The 24,444-nt window shown below is 40.8% G+C and overlaps 1 protein-coding gene across 1 annotated transcript in view; it reads right to left on the minus strand.

Annotated features, from left to right (window-relative positions):
- The window catches only part of STARD9 (StAR related lipid transfer domain containing 9), a 106,860-nt gene that overhangs the window by 42,564 nt on the left and 39,852 nt on the right, over positions 1 to 24,444 (minus strand). Inside the window, exons 4-16 of the mRNA XM_062576256.1 lie at positions 19,189 to 19,305; positions 17,333 to 17,365; positions 17,181 to 17,242; positions 16,503 to 16,615; positions 9,977 to 10,046; positions 8,701 to 8,773; positions 7,778 to 7,845; positions 6,697 to 6,794; positions 6,279 to 6,479; positions 5,764 to 5,861; positions 3,441 to 3,518; positions 2,530 to 2,604; positions 1,607 to 1,786 (exon numbers count right to left, since the gene is read on the minus strand). Coding sequence (XP_062432240.1) covers positions 1,607 to 1,786; positions 2,530 to 2,604; positions 3,441 to 3,518; positions 5,764 to 5,861; positions 6,279 to 6,479; positions 6,697 to 6,794; positions 7,778 to 7,845; positions 8,701 to 8,773; positions 9,977 to 10,046; positions 16,503 to 16,615; positions 17,181 to 17,242; positions 17,333 to 17,365; positions 19,189 to 19,305 — 1,266 coding nt within the window. The remainder of the gene's footprint in view (positions 1 to 1,606; positions 1,787 to 2,529; positions 2,605 to 3,440; positions 3,519 to 5,763; positions 5,862 to 6,278; positions 6,480 to 6,696; positions 6,795 to 7,777; positions 7,846 to 8,700; positions 8,774 to 9,976; positions 10,047 to 16,502; positions 16,616 to 17,180; positions 17,243 to 17,332; positions 17,366 to 19,188; positions 19,306 to 24,444) is intronic.

The raw sequence follows: 24,444 nt of genomic DNA on the forward strand, positions 1-24,444 counted from the left end.
GCCATGTCCCCTCCCTAAAAATACAAAATAACGTACTGCCATACATCAAAACCCTAATAAACTGCTAATGTTTTACCTTCTTGCTGTTCAGACGAAGGTAATAGACACCAGAGTCTAAAAGATGCAAAGCACAAAGAAAAGAAAAGGCAGCATCTAGGAGCAAAGAAAGAGGGGACAAAGATGTTAGTGTGAAATGAGACACTGGTTAATGACTTCAGAAGGTGACTCTTCAAACCAAATTTCATTATTAAAATTAATAGTTAAATTACTTTACTCATTGCTAAAATTAGTATATGAAAATATTTACTGTTTCCAAACTGCCACACAATGGAAAAAAATTACGTAGTGGCAATTACCTTTAATAAATATTTAATGTTAATGTAGGATTGAGTAGTTCAAGGTGGATGTTGTAGAACACTGAATGTTACTACTTGATATGTAATTATTACCTGGTACAATTTCTCTGTGCTGGCCTGAGGAAAATCAGTACAGTTTTTCCTTCAATTTAGTGATGAATAGTATGATTTTTATCCCAAATACTTGTTGCTATTTCTTAATAGGAGAAAAAAACCCTAACTTTCAGGGTCCCTAAAATGTATCAAGTAGCACAGATCTTAAGTTTGGATGAAGATCTTTTATTAGTAGGCAGACACATGGTTTTAACTGTATATTAACACATTGTTTTGCTAATGAGTGCACTTCTGAATAGCTGCCCATGCATCATTCATTTTGTATTAAATATCATCAATATTTTCATAACTACTATTCATTTAAATATCATCACAAAGTTAAAATCCAGATTAGTGCTGATTTATTAAAAGACCCCCACCCCCCAAAACATTTGACCTAGCCACGCACATCTGCAGTTAGAACACGGCAAAATACACACACGATGCTGTGGAAGTATCTTGGTGAAAACCTTGCCCTAAATGAGCAGCTACACAGCAAAAAGATTCCTATGAAGACAAGATTTCTGCCTGATCCTGGAAAATAGCCACTCAAACGGGATCAGAAGCAAGTGGCACTCAAGCTCCCTAGCCAGAACGCACTTAGCAGGCCTGATGAGGTTAAAACAGCAGATGACAGAAGTCACTGCCAAAGTGATCTTGTCGAAGCTTACCATTACATTTGATCTGCACCTATACAAGCATTCCAGTCTCAGGTATACTAGTACCAGTAAAATCTGGACCAATATGTCTAGTATAGTTTAAGCACCATCCTTCACCTTTACACACACACGTGTGATCTTTTCTCATGTTCTGCGGGCAAAAATTATTTCCATGCACATGTAGGGCATTCGGGCATCTACTTTGCTTAAAATACATTACCAAATAGTCTTGCATTTGCAAGAGGTCAACTTATTATTATTCCAGTCATTGTGGTTTGCTCTGTACAGGTGATAGAGAACGCACTCCTTTTCCTTCCTCTTCATGTGTCCTGTTTTGCTGTTATTTTCTGTGTAGTCATACATTTGCTCTTCTTGGGGATTATGGCCTTTACTTTTTGACAGCTAGTGTAATAATGCAGCCTTACTCGCTCTCCACTCCCAAAGGAAACACACATTTTGAAATTAAAAGGAAAAAGAACACAAGTGATAATGTCTCACCCTGAGATGATAAAGCACCACTCCTGTACTGAGGATATCATCATCCATCGCCATTAGATGAGGTAAACTTGAATCTATTGTTACTCCAGCTTTTTCTCTGTTGATGTCCACACTGTATTCTTCCATGATGGCTTTTCTGTCTGTCCACTTCTTCGTCCAGTCTTTGGTCAGTTGCTCGATCTTAAAGGAAAACAGGAGAGAAAATGTTTTTACCTTTGAAAGAGGTTAATTTTTCTCATACACACACTTCCTCAGAAAGAACAGCTTCCTCCTCCCCACCCCAATTACTATAAACTCTTGCAATTTATTTCACTAGCTGAAATGTAGGTATCTTTCTAATTGTAGTACCTTTCTGTGACTACTAAAACAATCAGGTAAAAAATGTACTACCACTTAGTGAAGCAGGTTTAGCCAATTGAAGACTTAGTCCAAAATATCTGAAAAACATATGATCATGCTGACTTAAGGATTTCCAAACTAGGTATTTTGCCTGTCTGACAAGCTTAAGCAACATTTAAAACCAAGACGTTCAAAACCTCGCCAGGTCCCTAGCGATCAAAACTTTATAATTTGGTGACTGCACAATAGTTTCCTTCGAGTGAGTTGGAGGAGTTTAATCTTAGAAGACAAAAGACCTGTATGGCGAACTATTGTGATATGGTTGCACAGCTTCAGAGATGGAACAGGTTGTGCAGACTTAATGGGATACTATCCATCGCATCCTAGTTAGGACACACGAGGCGTTCATCACAAAATTGGTAAAGAACACCCAATATGCATTAAGGCTGGCACTTTTCTGCAAACTCAGACCAAAAAGGAAAGGATTATGATAAAAACATTTTCAGCACCGTGGTTTCAAAACTATGGCAATGCTACCCCAGTGGAGCAGGAGCGGGTCACAGCATCAAACAGATCATACACACCTTCATCTCATTCTGGAGGACCAACTCGGTCAGATTTCCGTCCCTGTCGTCACTCCAGGAAGGACTGGAATTCCTCTGCACAAACAACAATTACGGAGACCCGCGAGTTGGTTTCCTTATTCACAACTGGCAACCACCTTCTGCCACTCTCCATGATTTCAGGGAGATGAACTCAGGGGAAGTAAAGATTAAACAGACACACATTTGATGCTTCCTTCTAAATTTGCTTGTGAACTCCTTTCTAGCTACTGCATGCAACTCTCTATGGAGAGCTGCAGAGGGGGCATCAACAGAGAGACACTTCTGTGTCAGTAAATCCTGGAGTCTCGCTGCAGTTTCTCTCAGAAAAATGTACTCCCTATGGTATGGAAAGCCAAGAAACTATTATTTTTCCAAATTAAAAAACCACAAAGAGTGCCAGCTGCACTGTGAAGGCTTAGAGACACTCACAGTTTCTTGTGGGGGACAGTGTACAGGCAACCTGTACCTTCAAACTGCGGTCAAGGTCTGCTAGCTCACTTTTTGGGGGAAGAGGACTGCAACAAGCCTGTCAGGGAAATTACATTAATAATTAATGATTTGCAATGTCTTGGTGCTCTCTACCCCTACAAGACAAATATTTCAAGGTATTTCTTGGCAACAAAGCCAGCTGACTCCACAGAAGACAGCCAGTAAGTCCTTTCTAATCATCTCACAACAGCTTATACTTTGTGATTATTAATATAACACCAGAAAAAGGAGAAATGTCAGAAAGGCAATTAGCCTTATAATTATTTTGAAATGACTCAAAGAACAATGTAATTTCCCTCTAGTTAAAAGAAAGCTGGAAAGATAATCTGACAAGAGGAAACTAGGCTGCTGTAGCTCCCCAGAGCACCAGCACTTCTCCAGCTGGGAGGACGTCAACATACCAGTTCAAAGCTCAGCAGCATCGTTTTTAATCTATCGATTTCTTCGCGCAGTTCTCTGATCAATTTTACATTCGCATCCTGAAACATTGAGACACAGATATTGGAAAAAAAAAACAAAAGCCAGGAGCAAATGCAGGCGACAGTAAGTAAGAAAAGAAAAACCCACAGCAATGCCCCGTTACACTCTCCCAGGCCCCTGGGACGTGCTGCTCGGGGGCAAGTGGCTCCCAGGGGGTTTCTTGCCGCGTGACTTTCACCTCCTCTCTTTTTTGAGCACACACCTAACACAATATTTCTTCCCATCATCACAATAGCTGGGCACATCACCACTTTCAACCCCAAAAGGTCAGAACACGCTGTTAAGTTACTCATCCAGTACAGGGTGTGTAAGAGAGCAAGGGGACACAAGTTGGGATCTCGTTTTGAGAGGCTGAGAAGTCGTATGCAACAAGGGGCTGCGCCCACAGGACCGTGTTTTCTTGCATGTGGCCTGTCAGAGTTGCAAACTGCTGCTGCCAAAACCAAACACACTGTTGCCATCACTAGTAATGTCTAAAAACTACTCTTGCAGGTGCTGGTGATATTGCTGCAAATTAAATTTGGGAAACCCTGAATTAGAATTTTTTTTTTCTGCTCAAGATTTAACAGAGTATCTGTAGGAGAGCAAACAGATGAACTAGATCCCTAAGACTTTATCCTTTTATCTAATGATAAAATTTTATTGCTCATAGGCTAAATTTAATTTCCAAAGACCTGGAAATGACTGGAATATTGTAAAATACTCAGATAACTATAAATTACATAAACGTTAGCATGAGAGCACATGGCCCCAAAGAAGGAAATGCATTTTTTTTAAATAGAGAACGGGAATAGATAACTTGGAGTTTAATTCAGGAGGCTGTACAAATAAAACTTATGCACAAAAGTCGTCTTGCTGAATTTCAGAGTATGTCGAAAAAGCAGAGGAGAGGGCTTTTAGAAAACCCAGGCCCTAAGGAATTTTATTATAGTGTAGACCAGGTTGCCTGAGTCAAGTGAGAGAGATTCTGTATGACTACTCCAGTTCTGCTGTGGAACCAGAAGCTGTAAATCTGGTCCAACACGATGACGTCTGTTGCATTTCTGTAGTGTTCCCTAGTGAAGGGAACCAGTAAAGGTGCAAAGTCAAGTTCTCAAAGATTAGGAAATGCTAGAATCAAGAATTCTTGTGAAACCTTAAAAGGTTTCCAATCTCCTTCAAAGGATTACACTGTGATTCAGTCCTTAAATTGCACGATCCCTGCAAGAGTGCAGCCTCCTGCAAAGTGCAAGTTGAAGAACGCTCAACCAAAGAGCAGCAGTTCATGAGTTTTATACTTCTAGTATGTGTGATCCCAGATTTTGATTACTATGCGGTATTTCAACTTTGCTGTGAAGACAGAATAAGACATTTCCCCACAGAATATTCTTTAGCTCTCATCAGAAAGCAGTAAGAGCATCTTTAGGTCTCATCACTACACTATCTAAGAAGTCCACAACTGCTAGTCAAACTAGCAGCTTGACTGTACATCTTTGACTGGGAGTGTTAATATTTTTTCTGTTCCGTAAATGTGAAATATAGACTGGAAAATGAGAAACATATACATATTAAAAACTTAGTTTAAGTGTCTGAACTAGTATTGCACAGCAGGACAGAGATCGAACCCAGATCTCCAGGGCAGCATCAGACTAACACCAGACCATGTTTTAACATGCAGAGTGTGCAGGATCCCTACACAATCTAAGAGGCTAATTTACCGTACAGTCATGGTTCTTATCCAAAGAATGAAATCGGGTCTCTGTGGCAAACGTGGCACCCATATACCTAAAGACTTCAGCATCTGGTGTACTGAAAAGAGGTCAAATTGAGACTACACAAGCAGCCTTAATCCTGCCAAGTTAACGTTTGAATTCTTGACTTTGCAACTTTAACAGTGTTCTTTTAACATGCCTAAAGGAAGGGTTGTGTGTTTATAACAACAGGTTAAACAGTAACCAATAATCTTAACAGATCTGCAAACCTGCCAATATTTAGAAAAGAAGATGCAGAGCAAACGTGTATCATAACAATTCAAAGAGAAGAAAGAAGAAGGAGGGAAGCTAAAGAGACAGAGAAGAACGTCTAATGGACGTGAAATTCTAAATGATTTAAATTGCAGTAAATTAAAGAAATGACTTCTGCAACACTCGGGATCCTATTGGGAAAAACAGTTATGAGTTTTATTTAGAGTGCATATAAACAGAAAAAAAGTTAAATACACCCAACAAAACTGGGGAAGAATGAAAGCAAAGCTCAAAGTCTCACCTCATTCACTCTGGGCTTATTAATTATATTTTTGGCATTAGAAGCATATCTTAAGGTACTCATGGTCTCATTATAGCTGGAACTGGCAGGAGAGATAGCTACAGAGAGAACACAAGCACTGGTGTTATAATAAAAGCAATCTCTGAAACAACGTCTTTCAAAAAGGTGGATTTTTTTAGTTTGGCTTCTTTAAAACAAAACCAAAAATATCCTTAAGGATATTTCATCAATCTCATAGAGATTGGTTTCTCCAGATTCTATTTGTAAGTGAATAAATCGCATTAAATCGAAGCTGTAACCTTGGAAAGACTCATCTCTTATGCTTAATGTCATGCACAATCAGCACACCTTTTTCTTTCAGTAAGATTACTCCTTGCATATCCTATGAAGGACTTAGAATCTGATCATGCGAAAATTTTCATAAGTGACATAGCTGACTTTGCACCTCAGTGAAGATGTATTTTACGGGGCTAATGCAGTGCAAAAAATTAACAGTGAATAGAAACCAAACTCACTGGCAATCATAATGGTCTTGGAGTTGCCCCCCAGACTGTCCTTCAGCAGCCAGGTGAGGATGGAGTCACGGTACGGGATGTAAGCCTGTCGCCTGGTCCCACCAACATTGCCTGTGGAGGGGCTGCCTGCGTGACTGCTCTCCCCTTCGCTCGTTAGGGTGTTTATGCTCTGGCAGCTGCTGAACATCTGTGAATTTTGTGCTGAAAGAAAAATATGAGAGAGCTCATGGAAGGACTTATCTTTTTCTACCATAGCTATTTAATTTTCTTAAATGTTATTATCGTTTATGAAGAAGCCACACAACTGTTCTGCTTACCTTCTTGTTGTAAATAAAGACAAAGATTAAAACATAGTACATGGGGAGTGAGTCCTATGGTTTTATTAATGTCCTTCAACATAAAGAATTAATACGCTTACCCAACGTGGAGATGACAATCCCAAGTGTAACCAATGACTTGTTAATATTGGCACCTTCTGTAATTCGATCTTTGCAGTAACTGGGATCAGCTCTTTCACTGAAGCACACAAGCATGGGAAAAATAATGCAAATCAAATAAAAACGTTTAATATTTAATCAATATGAAAGCATTATTCATTTTTTTGACATGCAAGAAAACAGAAATTGCAAGTTCTGCAGTTAAAAACAGATATACTTTGAACACTTTAATTGAAACATCGATCTTTTGATTCAGAAAGCCCAACAACCGTCAAAGGCTGCTGGCACAACCTGCTTTAGAGACCCATCAAAACAGACATTCAAGCCTCAATTGGACAATCTAATCACAGAGGTTCTAAGAAAACAACTCACGTTACAAAACTCTGTAAGGATAGACTGGCTCTGTGGAAAAAAATTATACATGCCCTCAAAACTACTTTCTGTGCTCAAATAATCACAGCAATTTACATTCTCGAGAAAGAAAAACGTCACATTCTGTAACAGTCCTACAACTCCTCAGCACAATTTCCACCTTATTGTTATCTGCCACATCCAGCTTAACCACATACGCCTCGCCGAAACGCGTAGCCAAGCTGGGGGACTTTGGAGCTCGGGGACTTCGGAGCTGCCGGCAGGCGAACGACGCAAGCGCCGAGTTAGGGCCGGGTCCCTGCTGCCGTGCTAGGCAGCAGCGGGGAGCTCTCCCTCGATCTACTCTCCTCAAGCTCGGGTTTGGTAAAAACTGCCCCCCCAGCTACTGGAAAAGCCACTTACTGAGAGCAGCGGGTAGCAGTTTCCAAATGGAATTACACTAAACATCTGCAGCAGCAGAGCCCTGGACCTGAGGACCCAGGAATTCCCTTCTCCGGTGAAACCCAATACCCAGTACAGAAGAATGGATGACAGATACAACGCTAACTCAATGTGCCTTGTTACCATACACAAAAATCAGATTTATTGTTATTTTAAAGAAACTTTAAAATATTAAATGCCAACTTCTAAGCCAGTAATACCAGCATTTGCACAGAACAGTATCTTTTTACTCCTTTGCTATATTATTACCTGCCTGCAAGGTCCACTAAGTTGATCTTGCTTGCAATTTCAGAAGGGAGATTGTTTTCCAATATAGCCTGAAGATAAAAATGTAAATAAGGAAGATTATTCCTCTGACTTCATTAATGACAAAAAAAAATAGGTGCCTTCTTTTATTTGAAATTGTTTATACATTGGACTGTCCCACCCTCTTGCTTTGTAATCTTGGGCCACTATGGTTGAACCATTAACTCGACTGCTTTCTCGGGTGACACAGGAACCATCCTCTTACGCCGATTCCCCTCGAGGAAAGCTTTGCTGCCAGCGACTGAGAGAGGCTCTCCTGCAGATCGTGCAAAGTTATCTTCCACTAACGTTTTCCAAAGTTCTTTTGTAAACTACTGAAAAAAATCCCCAAACGTTCTGCGATCGCAGGACGCCCGAAAGCGCGAGGCAGAGCAGGTCTATCGGGGCGCTGCAGCGCGGCCCTGCCAGGAAGGATGCAGTTCCTCCGGGAGCGCACCGGCTGCCGGACGCCAAAGAGACGAGCAGGGCCGAAACGCTGGGTGGACACAAAATGCAGGTAAATCGCCAGGTAATATCGGAACTGAGGAACCGAAATGAGCATCACAAAACCGAACCTCAAACCTTTCTGCGTGAGGTTCGCACAGCATGATAAAAGGGGCATTGCATTTGAAAAGGCTGCCTAAAAATTTAAGTATTTCTTTTTACGGTGAGTCTTTGGCATCGCTTCTAACTACCAGCTTGCACGAAGGAACAGGAATACTCAAGACCTCAGGCAGCGTAGGAAACACGGCTGCAGGGTGAGCCGAAGGAAATCAGTAACAGTTTCCACTGCAAGTGCTACAAATAACACAAAACCAGGGCACCACCCATTGAACAATGATTTTTGAGGGTGAAGAGAAAAGGAAGTTAGACTATTTTTAGCTAACCTGGGTGTAGTGGATGGTGAAGATAGCGTGGGACCTGCTGCTGGCGCTGTGAACGTGCGTGGCTGCCGTGATCCTAGAAAGGAGGACAAACCACGCCATTAGGAGAGCAAGATTAAAAAAAAGAAATTAAAAAAAAGCGGCACATCCCGCTCTGCGGCCCTTTTCCGACGCCTCGGTCGTCTTCGTAGACGTGCTAACAGGCACTCTGCAGAGTATTTTATAAAAAACAAAGACTGCAGGTAAACAAGCATTTTCTGTATATTCCAAACAAGTTTTTGAAAAACTACCCCCAAAGAGAAGTGGCCCGGTTTCAGGCAAATGACAAAGGCTGAAATTTCAGCAACACATAAACCTACAACCCAAACACTGAAGCAGTGATTTTGCTACGTCTTCTACTGCAGCAATGAGACCACTGCAGCATTACGCTAGTGGATAGACTGGCAACTTATTTTGAAAAACTCTCTTTTTATAACAGAGTTATATCTACTAATTGGCACAAGCATAAGGAGCAAAAATTAATCCTGCTGCATGTTCTGTCTTTGTCACAGTGCAGCATTAATTTATGTTTACTTGGCAGCGTCACTGCTACCCTGACATTTCAACCTCCCTTCTCAAAAGGGTTAACATCACTCTTAGAACTGTGCTGTGTATTTGAAGGATTCTCCTTTGGAAATAATACTCTTTCTCCATCACTCTGATGGTAGTTGTGTGGTGTTCAAGGCTGCCTGTAGAAAGAGGAATAAAATCACTCGACTAACAATTGACTTCACTGGTATGCCAGTTCCTGCAGTCCTCTTGTCGCAACCACGCACGTGATTGGGTGCAAAAATTTAAAATTCTTGCATGAAAATTAAGGAAAAACATATCATCTTTTCAGCAGTCATAAATCAGTAAGTTGCACTAGCAGTGAGTTGAAAGCTATGCGGTCGAAAGTGCCACGAGCAAGCAGAGGAAAAAAATGCCAAACCATTTATGGCAAAAACTTCCCTGGCTTTACCTTTTTTATTCCAGGCAGATGGCAGAATTTTGTGTGTAAGTCAGCAAGGGATCAGTTTTGAAGAAAGACGTTTAACAACAACTTTGTGAGCCCCTGTGGCTACGATTACGGATAATACGAGGATATATAGCATCTTCCTGGCAATGATCGTAAAACCAGACATATCCTATCGCAAAGCATCAGCAATGCGGTAAGTTAAAAAGCAGCCATCAATGGAATCAAAACGTGGAGAAAGAAAAGCGTTAAATAAAGGCAGAGTTTGTTCGTTCTATAAAATACCTTTTAGCAATTCCCTTCTCCAGAAGTTCTACAACTTGCTTGTAGTCTGTAACTAAATGTTGAGACAATCCTGCCAAACATTTAAAAAGAGTTAAATGCATATTTTTCTCAGAAAGTTTCATTCCCCTCATTTCATTTATCACTGTGGAGTCATAACAACAATTTACCCAACATCTGGAGCAAAAAGCTATTCTGCTGGGATGCCTGCTTGTTCTACAAGTAGTCTCTGAACTGGTGGAACTATTTTAGCTAAAATAAAGTAAAACAAAACATTGCAGTCCATGTTCAGATGCAGTGACGTGAGTGATAAAAATGCCTTGCACCTTGAAAGGATGGACCTATTTCCAACTCACCAGTGGAACAGTGATATTTAAAAAAATAGTACAGTTGGGAATTCCTCGTGGAGATGCAGTTATGTTACCACTATTATTTGGGTACGTATCCTGCACAGGAGTAAAATTTTAGCTGTTGCCTCTGGGTAATGGTTCTGCTCACATGACTCTCAGAATTAGGATTCATTCCCTGTGCAGAATATTTAAGCACGTACTTAATTTTAATTAGCACTGAGCCTACAACACTTAAGAGTCCCGATGCTCTCGTTCTCCCCAGAGGGTATCCAAATCATGACATGAAACATGAGGCCTTTTATACCTCCTGCTTTCAGGATTTTTTTTTTTTTAATTTGATCTCATTTTTAAGGAAAAAGCTAGCCAAAAACAAGTGAGAGAAATACTGCATTGCAGAGCCGAGGGTAGCAGAACGGTGGTTGTGACTAAGGCAGCCCCAGAGGAGGGCAGCACGCTGCTGTGCCTAATCGCACTGCCAGCACCTAACAAAATGCAAATTCCAGCAGACACAAAACTGACCTCAGCAGGCTAGTATATCACATAAATCCAGTTTAATGCCTCCTCTGCATTTTGTGGTGACGATAACTTATCATTTGCACTGCGGAGACTCCTAAAAAAACCCCTCTGAGCTGTGAAGTGAGACTTACCATGCAATGCACCCTAGTAAAACAGTTCCTTCCCAAATGTTTTATCTCAAAGTTGAAGTCCAGGGCTATTCATTTTTTTCAGTTCACTACTGCTCTGATTCAGGTTTTGTTTTACCGTAGGCCACTACAGTGTGGATGAGAGGTCAGAGTACTGAAAAATGTGATTTATCTAGATCAAACAATTTATCTTCAGCCAGAGTGTAAGTCAAGATGAATTTAAAAATTCAGCGTGACTGAAATAACTATTTCTGATGTTGTTAGAGGTTGTCACCGCAGATAGTAATGAAAGCAAAATCTAGCCCAGAGATGGGAATTAATGTTAGTCATCTAACAACTGATACACACACAAGAAAAAAAAAGTATTTGGATTACCTAGACTTTTAAAAAAATCCCATTACTATAGTGTATATGCAGGCACACACACACACACACACACACAAGTATAGGATGATTTTCAAAGAAAAGCAGTTCTTGTGCTCTCTGGTGTAGCTTTCCAATACAATAATTCCAGAAGTCGTCACATTTTCCATTTGAGAAAAAGGGCCATGATTTTTCCAACAGCACTGGGGTTTTCAAACACAGAATATGGAAATCACCATGTATTGTTTTCCCAGGCCATTTTTCAGGATTTTATTTAACCAGCTGAAGCACTAATTACGTAACAGAGGCATGGAGGAAATTCTTACCTACCTACATTTCCATACACCGAATGTGGCACAGAGTTCTAAAATAATTTGCTTTACAACACGGTAAATGAAATACTGCGAGCGTCGTTTGAGAAGAAATGACAACGCTCGCTTGGCCGCTGCAAAAAGGGAGGTCATTTTCAATACTAACAAAAGGCCGAAAGCTCTTGCTCCTCTCGAGAAATCTGCCTCAGAGCAAGACAATCTCCCCCAGAAATCTGTCTCGGAGCAACAAAATAGATTGCATCATTTCCTGATTTAAGAGCGGCCGATTCCTTAACAGTGCAACCATCTGCGAGGGAGAGGCTTGAAACGATTCCAGCACGAAGGACTGAAACACTTTTAGCATTTTAAAGGCTACAATCTCACAGCTTTTACGTGGAAAAACGATGGGCTGGAAACTATTCAAAAGATTTAAGCGTTGGGAGCTGGGACAACCTGACCGGACTTGCAAATGGAAAATGCACTGCCCCCTCTAATACCAGGGCAACTAAGCATCCTGAAAGGGGTTAAATTCTGATTTTCCCCTCTGCCTGTTCCTCACCCGAGCGAGCGCTAGCAGCACTCCGGATATCCCTGACACCAACCACACACCCGCCGCACAAGCGGAGCCTCCGAGGAGACGCCTCCAAGCCCGTGCTGCAAACGGCACACGCACACGCTTGTCCTCAGCGGACTGGATCTCAGGGGAAGGAGGGAAAACGCGTGAGCTTTGCCCGACGCTCGCCCCTCTCCTTCCTCCCGCACAGCACACCGGCTGGAAGGGGAATGCGAGGCAAGCTGCAAGATAAGCTGCTCTTCCAGTAGCTTTGCGGATGAGTCCGGTCTCTGCCATCCAGCTACTGGAAACAAGATTCTTCACCGTGGTCCTGCGGTGGGGGAGACTACACGAAAAACCGCCGCCGCCTTCAGCACAGAGATCAACCGCTGTTGACTGCGGCTGTATATTACTGCAGTTGACAAGGGCATTTTGTACCAGCGCTGTGAACTGCTTCATTTTCTTGCATTGCATGTGATTAAACCCCAGCTAACTGTGCTCCTCACCTGCAGGCAAAATACCCCTCTCGCTGCTGCTCATTTGCGACGGGAAGCAACGAGCGCGGTTCCATAAGAAACTACGTAACAGATCCTCATTAATCCCTCTTCTCAAAAGATACAAAGATTGGCTCAGATAAAAAGGTTACAGTTCTTAATTGCATAAGCTGTACATGCACATTTATTAATATATTTTTATATATATATATATCTGAAAAAAAGGAACTAGTCATCTGACTGTTGCCTCTAGCCACTGACTCATCAGCCTCAAATCACTTCTATTCACATGCTCTCACAGCAGCCTGCAATAACACCCATGATGCCTTTAACAAAAAAATCGCTTCATTTTTCATGCATGAGATCAGTTTTTCTAAAAATGCGAAACACATTTATCATTGAAAATTACATTTTTTCTTACAGCCATTAACACAAAGATTTTTGGAGCCTGTCATAAGATACAGAAGACAGAGAGAACCTTCTAAAGTAAAGCACTTACCCTGGTTTTAATGAGGTGTCCAAACCCAGCAAATATTATTTAAGTTAACATTTTTTGTACTCTCCTCTCATACTAAAAAAATACAAAATTTCATCAAAAGGGAAGTCTTAAGGGATATTTCAGAACTCTAACAAAAAAGTGTTTTATTTAAAATTTTTAGTTGCATCCAAGTATAAAATTCTTATTCAAAAAGGGTAAAATAGAATTAAAATAAATCAAAACTGGAAAAGAAGAAGTGACAGATTTAGCCTAGAAGTTTCCAGATGAGGACAGACTAGTGACAAAAGGCAAGCCAGCCCACTGTCAGACCTCTGCATCCCAGCTATAACTTCATTTTCTTTTAAAACCCGGAAACTGCAGCCAAGGAATCATTGGAGACACAGGCTTGAGAAAAGGGATGGAAACTGCCAAGGAAGGAAGCCGTTTAAAGACCTTTTCTTGTATGGTGAATGAGCAGCTGCTAAAAGAAAATAATTAGTGTCTGTACCCCACCAACAATGAGGTTCTCAGATAACAAGCAGGTAGAAAAAGAATCTTGGAAAGATCTCAATAAAGGCCAAATGTCTACGAATCTCCTTTTCAAAGGATGGTAAGTTTGCCATACTAATGAGACCATCAATTCATCTATTTTCCAACTCTCTGTTAAACAGGACGCTGCTGTGCTGGGAAAGCACAGCTGAAGGAGCCGCAGTGCCAGACAGCCCCTCGCGCGTGGCAGCCTACACGTGAAACACTTCCCAACTGCTTGCTTCAAATGAGGGACGGGTAACAGCGGTCCTCAGATGCTCTGTTACCGACATCGCAGGTGTCCCAGGAAGAACTGGGAATGCCAGGCTTCACCCCGCCACTGAGTCGCCTGGTCAGGTCTGTTGTCACATCTTAGCTCAATCTCTAAAGCGTGGGTAGCATCAGCCTCTTCTACAGCGTGGTGATAAGGCTTACTGAAAGGTGGGTGATGCGTCCTGAGGTTCTCGGACAAAAGGTGACACATCACTGCTGTTATTTTAGCTTGTGTCTAAGAAACCTAACTGTTTAGGGCTCTTCTAAAAATCCGGACATGAGTAATTAACTTGATTTTCAATTCTTATTCTCTAAATAAGAAACGCAGGTAACGGCACGATAAAGAGAAATAGAGGGAGAAAAGCAAACCAGGGAGAACAACAGGAATTTAGAAAATGAACAGAGACAAGAACTCTATATTTAAAAGCCAAAACAAGCGAGTATCTGTTTGGCTTTGTTTGGAACCAACCAAATTCTGTGAAACGCATTTTCCCTACTAAACGTGTCCTTCCCAGGTGTCAAGTGAGTTAGTATCCACCTGGTGGCCAGCCAAGCACCTTCAGAAGCAGCGATTCCAGAGGTAAATTTGGAGTTCTGCCCACCAGAGAGACAAGGTGTACCAGAAAGGAAGCGCATGCACTTACTTTCTGAACAAGCTCACCAATTTTTGAAGCTTGCATCAGTTTGGAAAAGAGCCTTTTCCAATCCCCATTATAAAGCTACTGTCTATGACCGGGCGCGCTAACTTTGAGGAACGTGCCTTCTGGCAGTCGCAGGCCAGACACAGACCCACATAGCAGGCAAACTTTACACGAGACCCTAATCAATGTACAAAGCAAGAACGGCCAAACTCCAGTTTAAAACTATGCAAGACCCTGAAATAAGTGCACCAGTCAAAAGTGGAAATGAACTACAAGTACAAAAACAGTGAGAGAGAAGATAAGAACTAAAATCAAGAAAGACAAATGAAATGAAAAAAAACCCACATTGTTTTTTCACTCTCCTCTGCTACCTGACGTGAAAGCTGATTCCCCAGAAAACACAAAACCACACGAGGGACTGCTGTTGCAGTCACAATTAAGAGTGTGATTTTAAAAAATTGTATTAAAAAACCTACTTTATCCATCCTGGGTCTTCTGGGGTTTAATAAAGAGAAATGAGGTTTACTGGCCCCTGATGGATAATATAGATTCTAATCACTTCTCATGGCCCAGCCTGGAATATCAAACAATATCTACTTTTTTTTGTTATTTTATGAATATACTGCTGCCAAGCAACAGAACAGATAGAAAGGGTCTACAGAACCTATTTAGAGACAATGTCAACACATCTCTTGATCAGGCTAGGTTTCTTTAAGACAAAAGAAAGCAAAATACTATGGCTCACACATCACTTACTCCTGAAAGGGCGAACAGAGCAGAGTGGGATACCCAGCCAGTAGGGTAACAGGCAGAGGCAAAGCCTTCAGTATATTATACAGGTTAACATTAACAAGCAAAATATTTGAGGAGGGTAGGTGATCATAGGCTTATTCAGGCTGACTGTAAAGGTCTAGATTAAGTTAATTTCAATTAATGTTTAATTGAATCAATCACTGGGAGTTTCCTAGCATCCCGGACTGCCAACACCATATACGTGGCTTTTGAAGAGCATTTTGTTAGCTTGTCACCTGCCTTGCTCACTCACATAATCACTGTACTGGGGTCTTCGAAGATTTTCTAAGGCCTATTTGACATTTTCTTCTCCATATATTCCCACAATGGCCCCAAATTCATCTTAGTAATCTGCTCCTGAAGGCTATACATCTTCCTGACTTCTCAATAACTGTGCAAGTTTTACTTCCATATCATACCGCAGGATTTAACGGCCCGGATATCAGAAACAACATGGAGTAACATCAGAAAGTAACATCAGAACTCATACTCCAGACTTGTGAGTGCCTTAACTTCTCCTGTAACCAAACTATAACTGGAAATCAACATTCTTGTGCATCAAAACTACTTAATATTTTGCTGTCTCTGGTTACTCACTGGGTAAATAAATTAACTGTCTAATTTCTAACCATGGCCCCATCCTCCGTCCCATTTAGTGTTTCCTGTAAACCTTCAGTTCATGCCTTCTGCAATTCTTTTGTCTCTTCCAGCAGCCAAAGTACCCACATATCCATCAAGTTAGTGCAAACCAACAAGATTCTCCCCTTTCTGAGAATATTGCAATAGTCATATTCCTTTCCCTATTCCTACACCAGTAAGTTCTGGTCTGACATCCTAGCTCTTTGCTCAGCCCTAGTTATAGCAAGACTTCAGTAGAGTTTGACATGTCAGCTGAAATGCATGAAGCAGAGAAGAACAAATGGGCTGTGATGCTCTTTGTTTTACTGAGAAGCTTCAGAGTTCTTCAAATTATGTATTTTAAATTGACTGCTCAACAGTGCAACAGTGGAAATGATTAAGATTGTGCCAGGAACATATGTGAAGATATGTAAAGACCAGACACAGATTGAAATTCTTATACTATAATGAAATCTACTCTCACCTTGTACATACGGTCCTGTTTCAGGGTGTTCTCGGACTCGAAGGGTGTAAGGTTTCTTTTGGTCTGATTGTTTTAACAGATCTCGGACACGCTCGTTATAGATTTCAAGAAAACTGAAAAGAAAAAAAAAGAAATGAAAAGAAAGCACATATAATTGCTCTTCTTACAATGTAACTACCTGAATCTTTCACTGATTTTTCATGATTTTTCAGTTAATGCATTCACTTTCATTACCTCTGTTACTGCCCCTTCCCTGGCAGTGCATATGGAAAGAATTGATAAGCCATTTTCCAAGAAGCAAGAGACATTTGCTCTTTCATTTAAAAATTCATGAAATCAGCTTTTTCTAAAGCTAACAAGTCCAAATCCACAAATTTGCAAACACAGTGTTTCACTGGGTATTATGAATAAGAGAATGAATATGGGAACTGTGAATAACAATGGAACATAGAATTATGGCTCAAATATAGGAGTTAGACAAACAGGAATTAAATTCCTAAAGCATTTGAGCTATCTATACATGCAGTACTCAGAAGTAACATCAGCACTTTCTCATCCTTCCTCTTCTTTACCCCCAAATGCTCAACATATGAGAAAACAGAGTCTTTGCTTTGTTTGATTACAGAGATGTATTTTTGAAAGCAGTCATACCATTGACCAAAACAGTGACATTCTTACCTGACCTTTACTCTGCAAGATGCTGTCTGGTCCAAGTAATCATCCTTCCTTGAAAAGAGACCCTGCACAAACCAAATTTTTTTATAAATTTTAAATCCAACAAGAAGATCTAACAGTTTAAACAAATGTGAGTGAAATAAAAAAATAAGTACCTCACATATACGAGGTGTCAACCCAATCGAAGCCTATAAATAATAATAATAATAAAATTAACATATTTGCTCTTACCCTTACAAAACTCATTTATTAAATAAAAGTCAAGTAATGAGGAAAAGGCAGAATCATGGTGCAACATCAAAGTAATGACCGTACAGAGGATCACAACACAAACCACTCTGGAGTGCAGCACGGCAATGCACAGCTGAAGCATCTTGCACATGAAACACTGAAAGGACCAGTGTGCTGTGCAATTTCAGCTGTCTTGGCTACAGTAAAAACACTATTTATAGCAAATAGCCATTTTAGAGCAACGTGTACAGTATCAGTGGAGAGACTTCACAGGGCTAAATCAAGAGCTGTTTGATGTAAAGACATGGGGCATGTCTACACTGGAGGTGCTGCAGTTCAGCATAAATACAGCCAGGCCAGCACGGAAATTAGTTTGATCAGTTAATAGTATTTTATTTTTCCTTATTCTGCTTCTGTTTCTTTATGCTGTGGCATCACAGAGCTCAGAAAAGCTTTATCTTCTACGTCATGTCTCAAGAAGAGGCTACGGGCTGCAGGACTCACGGTGCAGGCTGCACCGCTAGCGGTACCTAAACCAGCTAATTTCAGCTGTGCCCAAACAGTCTGCACAGCGCTGAAGCCACGGCGCGCGCCTGTGCAGTGAGCTGGTCTCGCGGCACGCTTGTTCACACCGCAGTGACTGCGGCGCCAGCACACCCTTAGAAACACTTTCAGGCTCCGGTGAAATCCCCTTGCTGAATACCGTGGCAGACTTTCACAAGGTGCATTTGAAAATCGAGAGGGAAGAGGAGAGGAAAAGAAAAACGGTTCAGACTCTGCAAGAAAATATACTACTGTGGACAAAAGTTCAGTGCAGACCAAACAAAATCATATTCTTGATGTCAGTGGAGGGGGAAGAAACATCCACACTGCTGTGCAGAACATAAACCAGGCCAGGCCAGCCTTCTTCCTCTCTTTGGGATGTGAGCAAGCTTTACCCTTGTTTCGCTTTTTAAATTGAATCCTCTTGGGGGTAGGAAATAGAGGCCTACTTGTGCAAATTGCTAAATAAAATCTCTTGTTTAGGGGAAAGTCACATTCTACCAATAACCAAGAATAATGATGGAGAAGGACCAGGCTGCCTTCTGCTGCAGCAGAGTGCAGGAGTCCTTAACTCTCCCCATGGAGCTGAGTACCAATACTAAAGTGCACTCTAAGTAGCTCCCGGTAGCCAAGTCCCTCAAAATACAACAGCTTCTACAAATACCATTCAAATTAATTTCAAAACTGGAAGTAAAGCAAGTATCATTTCCACAAGGCAAAGGATAGCTTCTGCAACTGGTAAGTGTTCCAAGTAGATAACAAAGTCTGTTACAAAAATATACCTGTGAATTGCATCCATTTTCATTTGTGAAAATAATTTAATTTCAGGATGGCTCAGACTGCCAAAAAATTACGTTATAACAAATACATTGTATTGTCTTGAGCTATATGCTTCTAAAAAACTGGAGGCATTCAAGAGTGTGTGTATATATATATATATATATATATATATATTCTTAATATCTTCTAGCATAGCAATGAGATTCATTCTTACATAAGATGTTTTTATCTAAAAGAAACATTTAAATTATGCCTTATTTTCTTTTTTTTTTTAATTGATGCTACATTATTTACCTAGGCATTTACCTCTCATTTTACACATTCATACACACACACACGTTCACCAAGTAGAACATGCGCAAGCATTCTGCTCCACTAGTACCATAATCTAGGTTTTTTAAAAAAAGCAAATAATGTTTCTGCAAAACCCATCACTGAACTCTAAGCAATAACTCACAGGTGTTCCCATCATGGTGTAAGTTTTTCCTGAACCTGTCTGTCCATACGCAAAGAGACAGATGTTGTATCCTCTGAATGCACCCATCAACACAGAAGTGCCGAGGTCCTGGAACACCTGGAAAGACCAAAAGAGAGAAAGCAGTCCATAAATAATAGTCCTCCCAGGAAGCATTCAGCATTACTCGATCATTCAGCTTTCATAACTCCACGTGGACAAGGATTTCCATTATATATGTCTTTTAATTAATCATGCACAAGGTTAAGTGTCCAGTATCACTTAGTAGATCCTCCTCTGGGTACTGGTATGCCAAGGGCACCAATGACATGGAGCAGTATTGTTTAGTGGGTTTTTTTCCTGCCTGCAGTCTCTTATTTTATAATAGGACTGTACGAATTTCTCGGGACTCCCCCTCCACACCAAGTTTTACAGTACACAGCATAAATCTGACAGAAAACCATTTCAAGGCTCTTTGGCACAATGACAACAGCAGCAGCTGTTTATGAGTCCAGAACAAAACAAAGTCTAACCCGTAGCCTGCAGACCAGACCTAGCCCAAAGAATGCCTCTATCTGACCTACTTGGACGGTAAGTACTGCCACCAAAACCTAAATGATGTATTTTCTGCTTATGCTATGCACAGAGATACACACTGCCTTCTATTTAGCCTACCACAGAGCCAAAAACTGTTACCACCAAATCAGTGTCAGTCTCTAGGGACTTCTAAAGCCTGGGTTGGGTCACTGTGGCTGCAGAAGTTGGACCACGTTCTCAGAACACCAAAACCATGCTCAACTGAAAGAACACTTGCTAAAGTTTCCTACTGAATGTACGTTGGATCATAAGGTTACAGGAGGCAGGTTACATCTGAAACACAGCTTTGGCCTTTCCAAGGAAGCATTACAAGTATTAATGTTTTTGTTATTCACATAAAAAGCTAGCTAGTATATATAGATGTACACTATTGCAAAGTCTAATCCATAGCCAGGGCACTTGCTTCTTTCCTGGACAGATAAATGTACTAAACTTGGTATAAAAATGAACAGTAAAATATACTTCATAGATGCCATCATTCTACCTGAACTATCCAGAACGGATATGAAAAATCCTCTCCTGAGGTTTTTATTTTCAGATCATATTTCAGCTCCAACTGAGACAAGATGCTAATCCCTAGCCTAAGGATCAATAACATTCTAACTCTGCAGAACTTGGCTACCCTTATTATTTTCATTAATCAGAAACATCTCCATATATTATTTATAAATAACATAAATAACATTGTTATTTATGGTCTTGAATAATTAAATCAAAGCGACAAGTCAAAAATGCACTCTAAGAACTAGTAGCTCATTTGCAGCACACCTGGTTCCTCATCAGGGACAGCACACCATGAAAAGTTCAACTATTTATGGACAGGAAGATTAACATAATTATGTAATACTTTTAGCAAAATATATCAACCACACACAGACGAATGAATGCACAAACAACTGACCAGACATATTAGCTGGATGGTCAAAAGTTATGCTGAACAAGCCAGTCAACCACTTTCACCTAACAGACAGCCATTGCTCAAATCTATTTTCATAGAAAAGTTACTTTACCATACTACTTTCACAAATATCAGCATAAATGGACAGACCTGGATATGAATTATTTGCCATCATAAAGATCTAAAATGTGTTTAAAGAGCCCAGAAACACACAAAAAGAGACAGAGAAGCAGCTAAAGAAATGAATAGCGCAAAAGAGCTATTGAGAAGCACTTGAAGATGTCACTTTTAAGGTGAGGCTAGGGAAGAAAAGTGCATAATTCAAGAGAAGAAGAAGAGGAGGAAGAAATTTTAGCCTCAGGGAGGTCAGCAGCTTGAGTGGTAGCATCAAAGGGGCCATTAAAAAGTCTAGGCAAAAAAAATGGAAGACAGCTAATAAACCTATATATATACAGAAAGCATTAGGCAAAAAAAAAAAAAAAAAAAAGAAAGAAAAAAGAAAAAAAAGGAAAAACAGAGCAACGATTACAAAGTGGTTTCTGAACATTGTAAGTTAAGAAGTTGCATTTGATGTGGTAATGGGAAAGGAAAATTTTTGTCTTTACAACAGCAGAAAAGAATTACTACACAAAATTCTCTCAGAGCTACTATAAAACCAGTTCTTCCATTACCCACTTCAGATATAAATTTTCCCTGATACCACAACCGAAACTGTTTTTCCTTATATATCAAGCACATACTAGAAAGTATAAAATAAGATCATGGGCAGCACTTTGTCCATGAGACTTGCCTTCTGAGCTGTGGGAAAATGTAACAGCAGCAATTAGGCTGGGGGTTGGGATTTCTTGGAGGCTGCTTGTAACATCTGTTTTTACTTACATCCCTCCTTTCTATGGAAAAGGCCTCACTTAAAAATAATAATTGAATAAATATCTCAAACTGTGCCATTATCCCTGTAGCTTTTATTTTACTAGATCAGTGGGACTGCCTTCAGCAGTATCTCTTACATGAGTAAGGACTGCATAACCTGACCCCATATTTGCTTCAGAGAATAAAGTCTGATTCTGTAACGTGTTATGAGTCTTCCAGTGCTCCGATTTACTGTTTTCGGCTTTTAGTAATCCGACTGCATTTGGTCACAAGTAGAGAGCACGCGATGCCCCCACATACTGTCCCAACACAGTTCCTGCTTCTGAGCAGATAGTCACTGTATTTGTCCAAGTGGTTTTGCAGTAGTTGTGACAATCGTCTAATTAAAGATGCAGCCAGAGGTAGCATCTGGAGCAGAGCATGTTTGACCACCAGCATGCCTCTCATGTAGAGCACAGTGACAAACTTCGGGCAAACTATGTCCTGAAGTTTCTCCTTTATGTCCTGAAGTTTCTCCTTTCAGTAATGTTGTTGCAAATCTACTATTCTCAGTCAAGCTGTACTGAAGAAAGAGGTCAGCCCCATATTTACAGCATCATTATAACACAGACTGGTTTTCTTCTATAAATTAAAGATATTTGGAAAAGCATCTGAGAGTTAACAATAGCAGTGCAAGACATTATTATGTGATTTTTGGCATGAGTCATCCATCAAGCCAGGACATAAATAAGTCAAATCCTTTGATGTTGTGTGGCCTATAGATCAGTCTCAAGAGTTCAGAAAGCTGTCTTACTAATCCGTTACAGTAAATCTGTATACTGATCAAGCACAAAACAGGGGCTTACAGCTCAAATGACCATGTAGGCCAATAAAGACAGTTACACCAAGTTTCAGCTAGCAGCTATATACGTAATCCCTACTGCTTCTTCCCCTCTGCCTCCTGCAATTCTTCATGCTTCCCTCAGCATCTCCCAGCCCTCCACTGCTTCCTGCTGTCCTATCACACACATCACATCCACTCTCAGCTATCTTTTGTCCACGAGAGCGGGACACAACATGTCCTGCCTTGGGGGAGAGGATGTGACCGACCCGTTGGAATACTGCCTACTGCCAGCTGCTCCAGCACCATCACCACCAGTGGAGATGCGTACAAGTATTGCACCAAAGACCACAGGCTGATTCTCAGCCCTGGCAGGTCATAAAGAAATTCCCTATAATTTACATTTGACTTGTGAACTACATCTCACACAACCTTGTGTTAAAGGACAGATCGAAGGCACCCTCCTCCAAATGTCTTTTGCACTTCTAAATAGTTTTCGTCCCCCGTCTACTGCCTGCACCCCGGCTTCCAGAACGCTTCTATTTCTTCTGCAGGGAAGGGAATGCATCAGCTGCTTCAGTTCTCTGCACGTCCGGGTTTTCTACTTTGCTGGTTACTATTCACTTAGACGACAGAATCTCCCAGAACTGCAGAGCAAAATGATCATAAAAAATAATTCTTGAGCCACCTAATCTGTTTGTTAAAACATTATTGGGAAAAGCAGGACAGCTGCAAAGTTGCACACATCTAATTTCTTTAGGAAATTAGGCAAAAGACTGCAGTTATCACATATTCAGTAGAGACTAAGATTGCATCATGTAATTTTGCTGTAGACATGCTCTAGCTCATGAGCTGAGGAAGACTTTCAGCAAGATCCCAGAAGTGGACTGCTGTGGGACAGAATGTCTCCAAGACAAAACACTGTAAATTCAGAGCAGAAGAAAGAGAAAGTTCCTCTCAGGCACCCAACGATTTCCAACATTGGGAATGTGAACACAAGGAGGAGGAAAGAATCAGATCTAAACGCAAGACAGCAGCAGCCAAACCTGAGGGTTGACAGAAGTCTGCAGACCAACTGGCCAAAATGACAACTACTGGGAGATGGTAATGGTGAAGGAAGGCAAAGAGAAGGGGACTGGTAACAAGCTCTAAACAAGGTGAAGAGGGTGACGGAAACAAACTGCACCAAGTCAAGGGAGGAACGATGTTCTAGGATCCTTTGAGAGCAAGAAGTCAGTAGAAAAGATGACAGAAGGATGGGTTTTGGAAGTCACAGCACAGGAAGCCATTAGATCAGGTTGGTGTGGAAGACAAAGAATAACAAGGATAAAAATTTTGAAAGGTAAAAGCATGGAGATCCAGAGTCCAGAAGATGAGGACCCTGGGAGCAAAGAGAATGGAATTGGAGTGAAGCAGTAAAAGAAATGATAGGAAAGTGGTCTTGCAGTTATAGGAGCAAGGTGAGTCTATGCCCACTTCCTTCAGAGCATCAGGACTGTGTAACCTGTAGAAGTTTGCATCTCTTATTGTGCACAGAGGAGGCCAAAAAATCCCTATCAGCTTAGAAATCTGTAGTTCAAATGGTAAAACCTTGAGCAATAGGGAGAAATAGTATATAGCGAAGTATCTTAATACCACAATATGGTTTCCTCATTAAGCAATTGCCCTTCTTTCTGGAGGTTCATGATGGATCCCGATGGATTCTTATGGACCTAGGTATAGTAACACAAAATCTTCACAGGCAGGCAAACCTTTAGGATAGCAAGGGTAGAAATACTATCCAGAGATTAAAGTTGGAATCTCAGATCTGCGTTTTATTTCCAGCTCTCTTGCTGAAACTTTCCTATGACACCAGACAAGTCACTTCACGTTTTTAGGGTTCTATTTGCCAAGTAGCAAAGTAGGAGTAATATTATCTATCAGTAGAAGATTGTGAGATGTTCTCACATGTGTTCATAAAACCCTTTGCAATCTTTGCTTAAATCACAACACAGGTTCTAACTGTGCAAACCACTGTGCTCAGTATCCGTATATGCGCTAACAAAAGAATTTGCACTCCAAAGTCCAGTTAAGC

This window comes from Rhea pennata, chromosome 5 (assembly GCF_028389875.1).
Source record: "Rhea pennata isolate bPtePen1 chromosome 5, bPtePen1.pri, whole genome shotgun sequence".
Taxonomy (NCBI): Eukaryota; Metazoa; Chordata; class Aves; order Rheiformes; family Rheidae; genus Rhea; species Rhea pennata.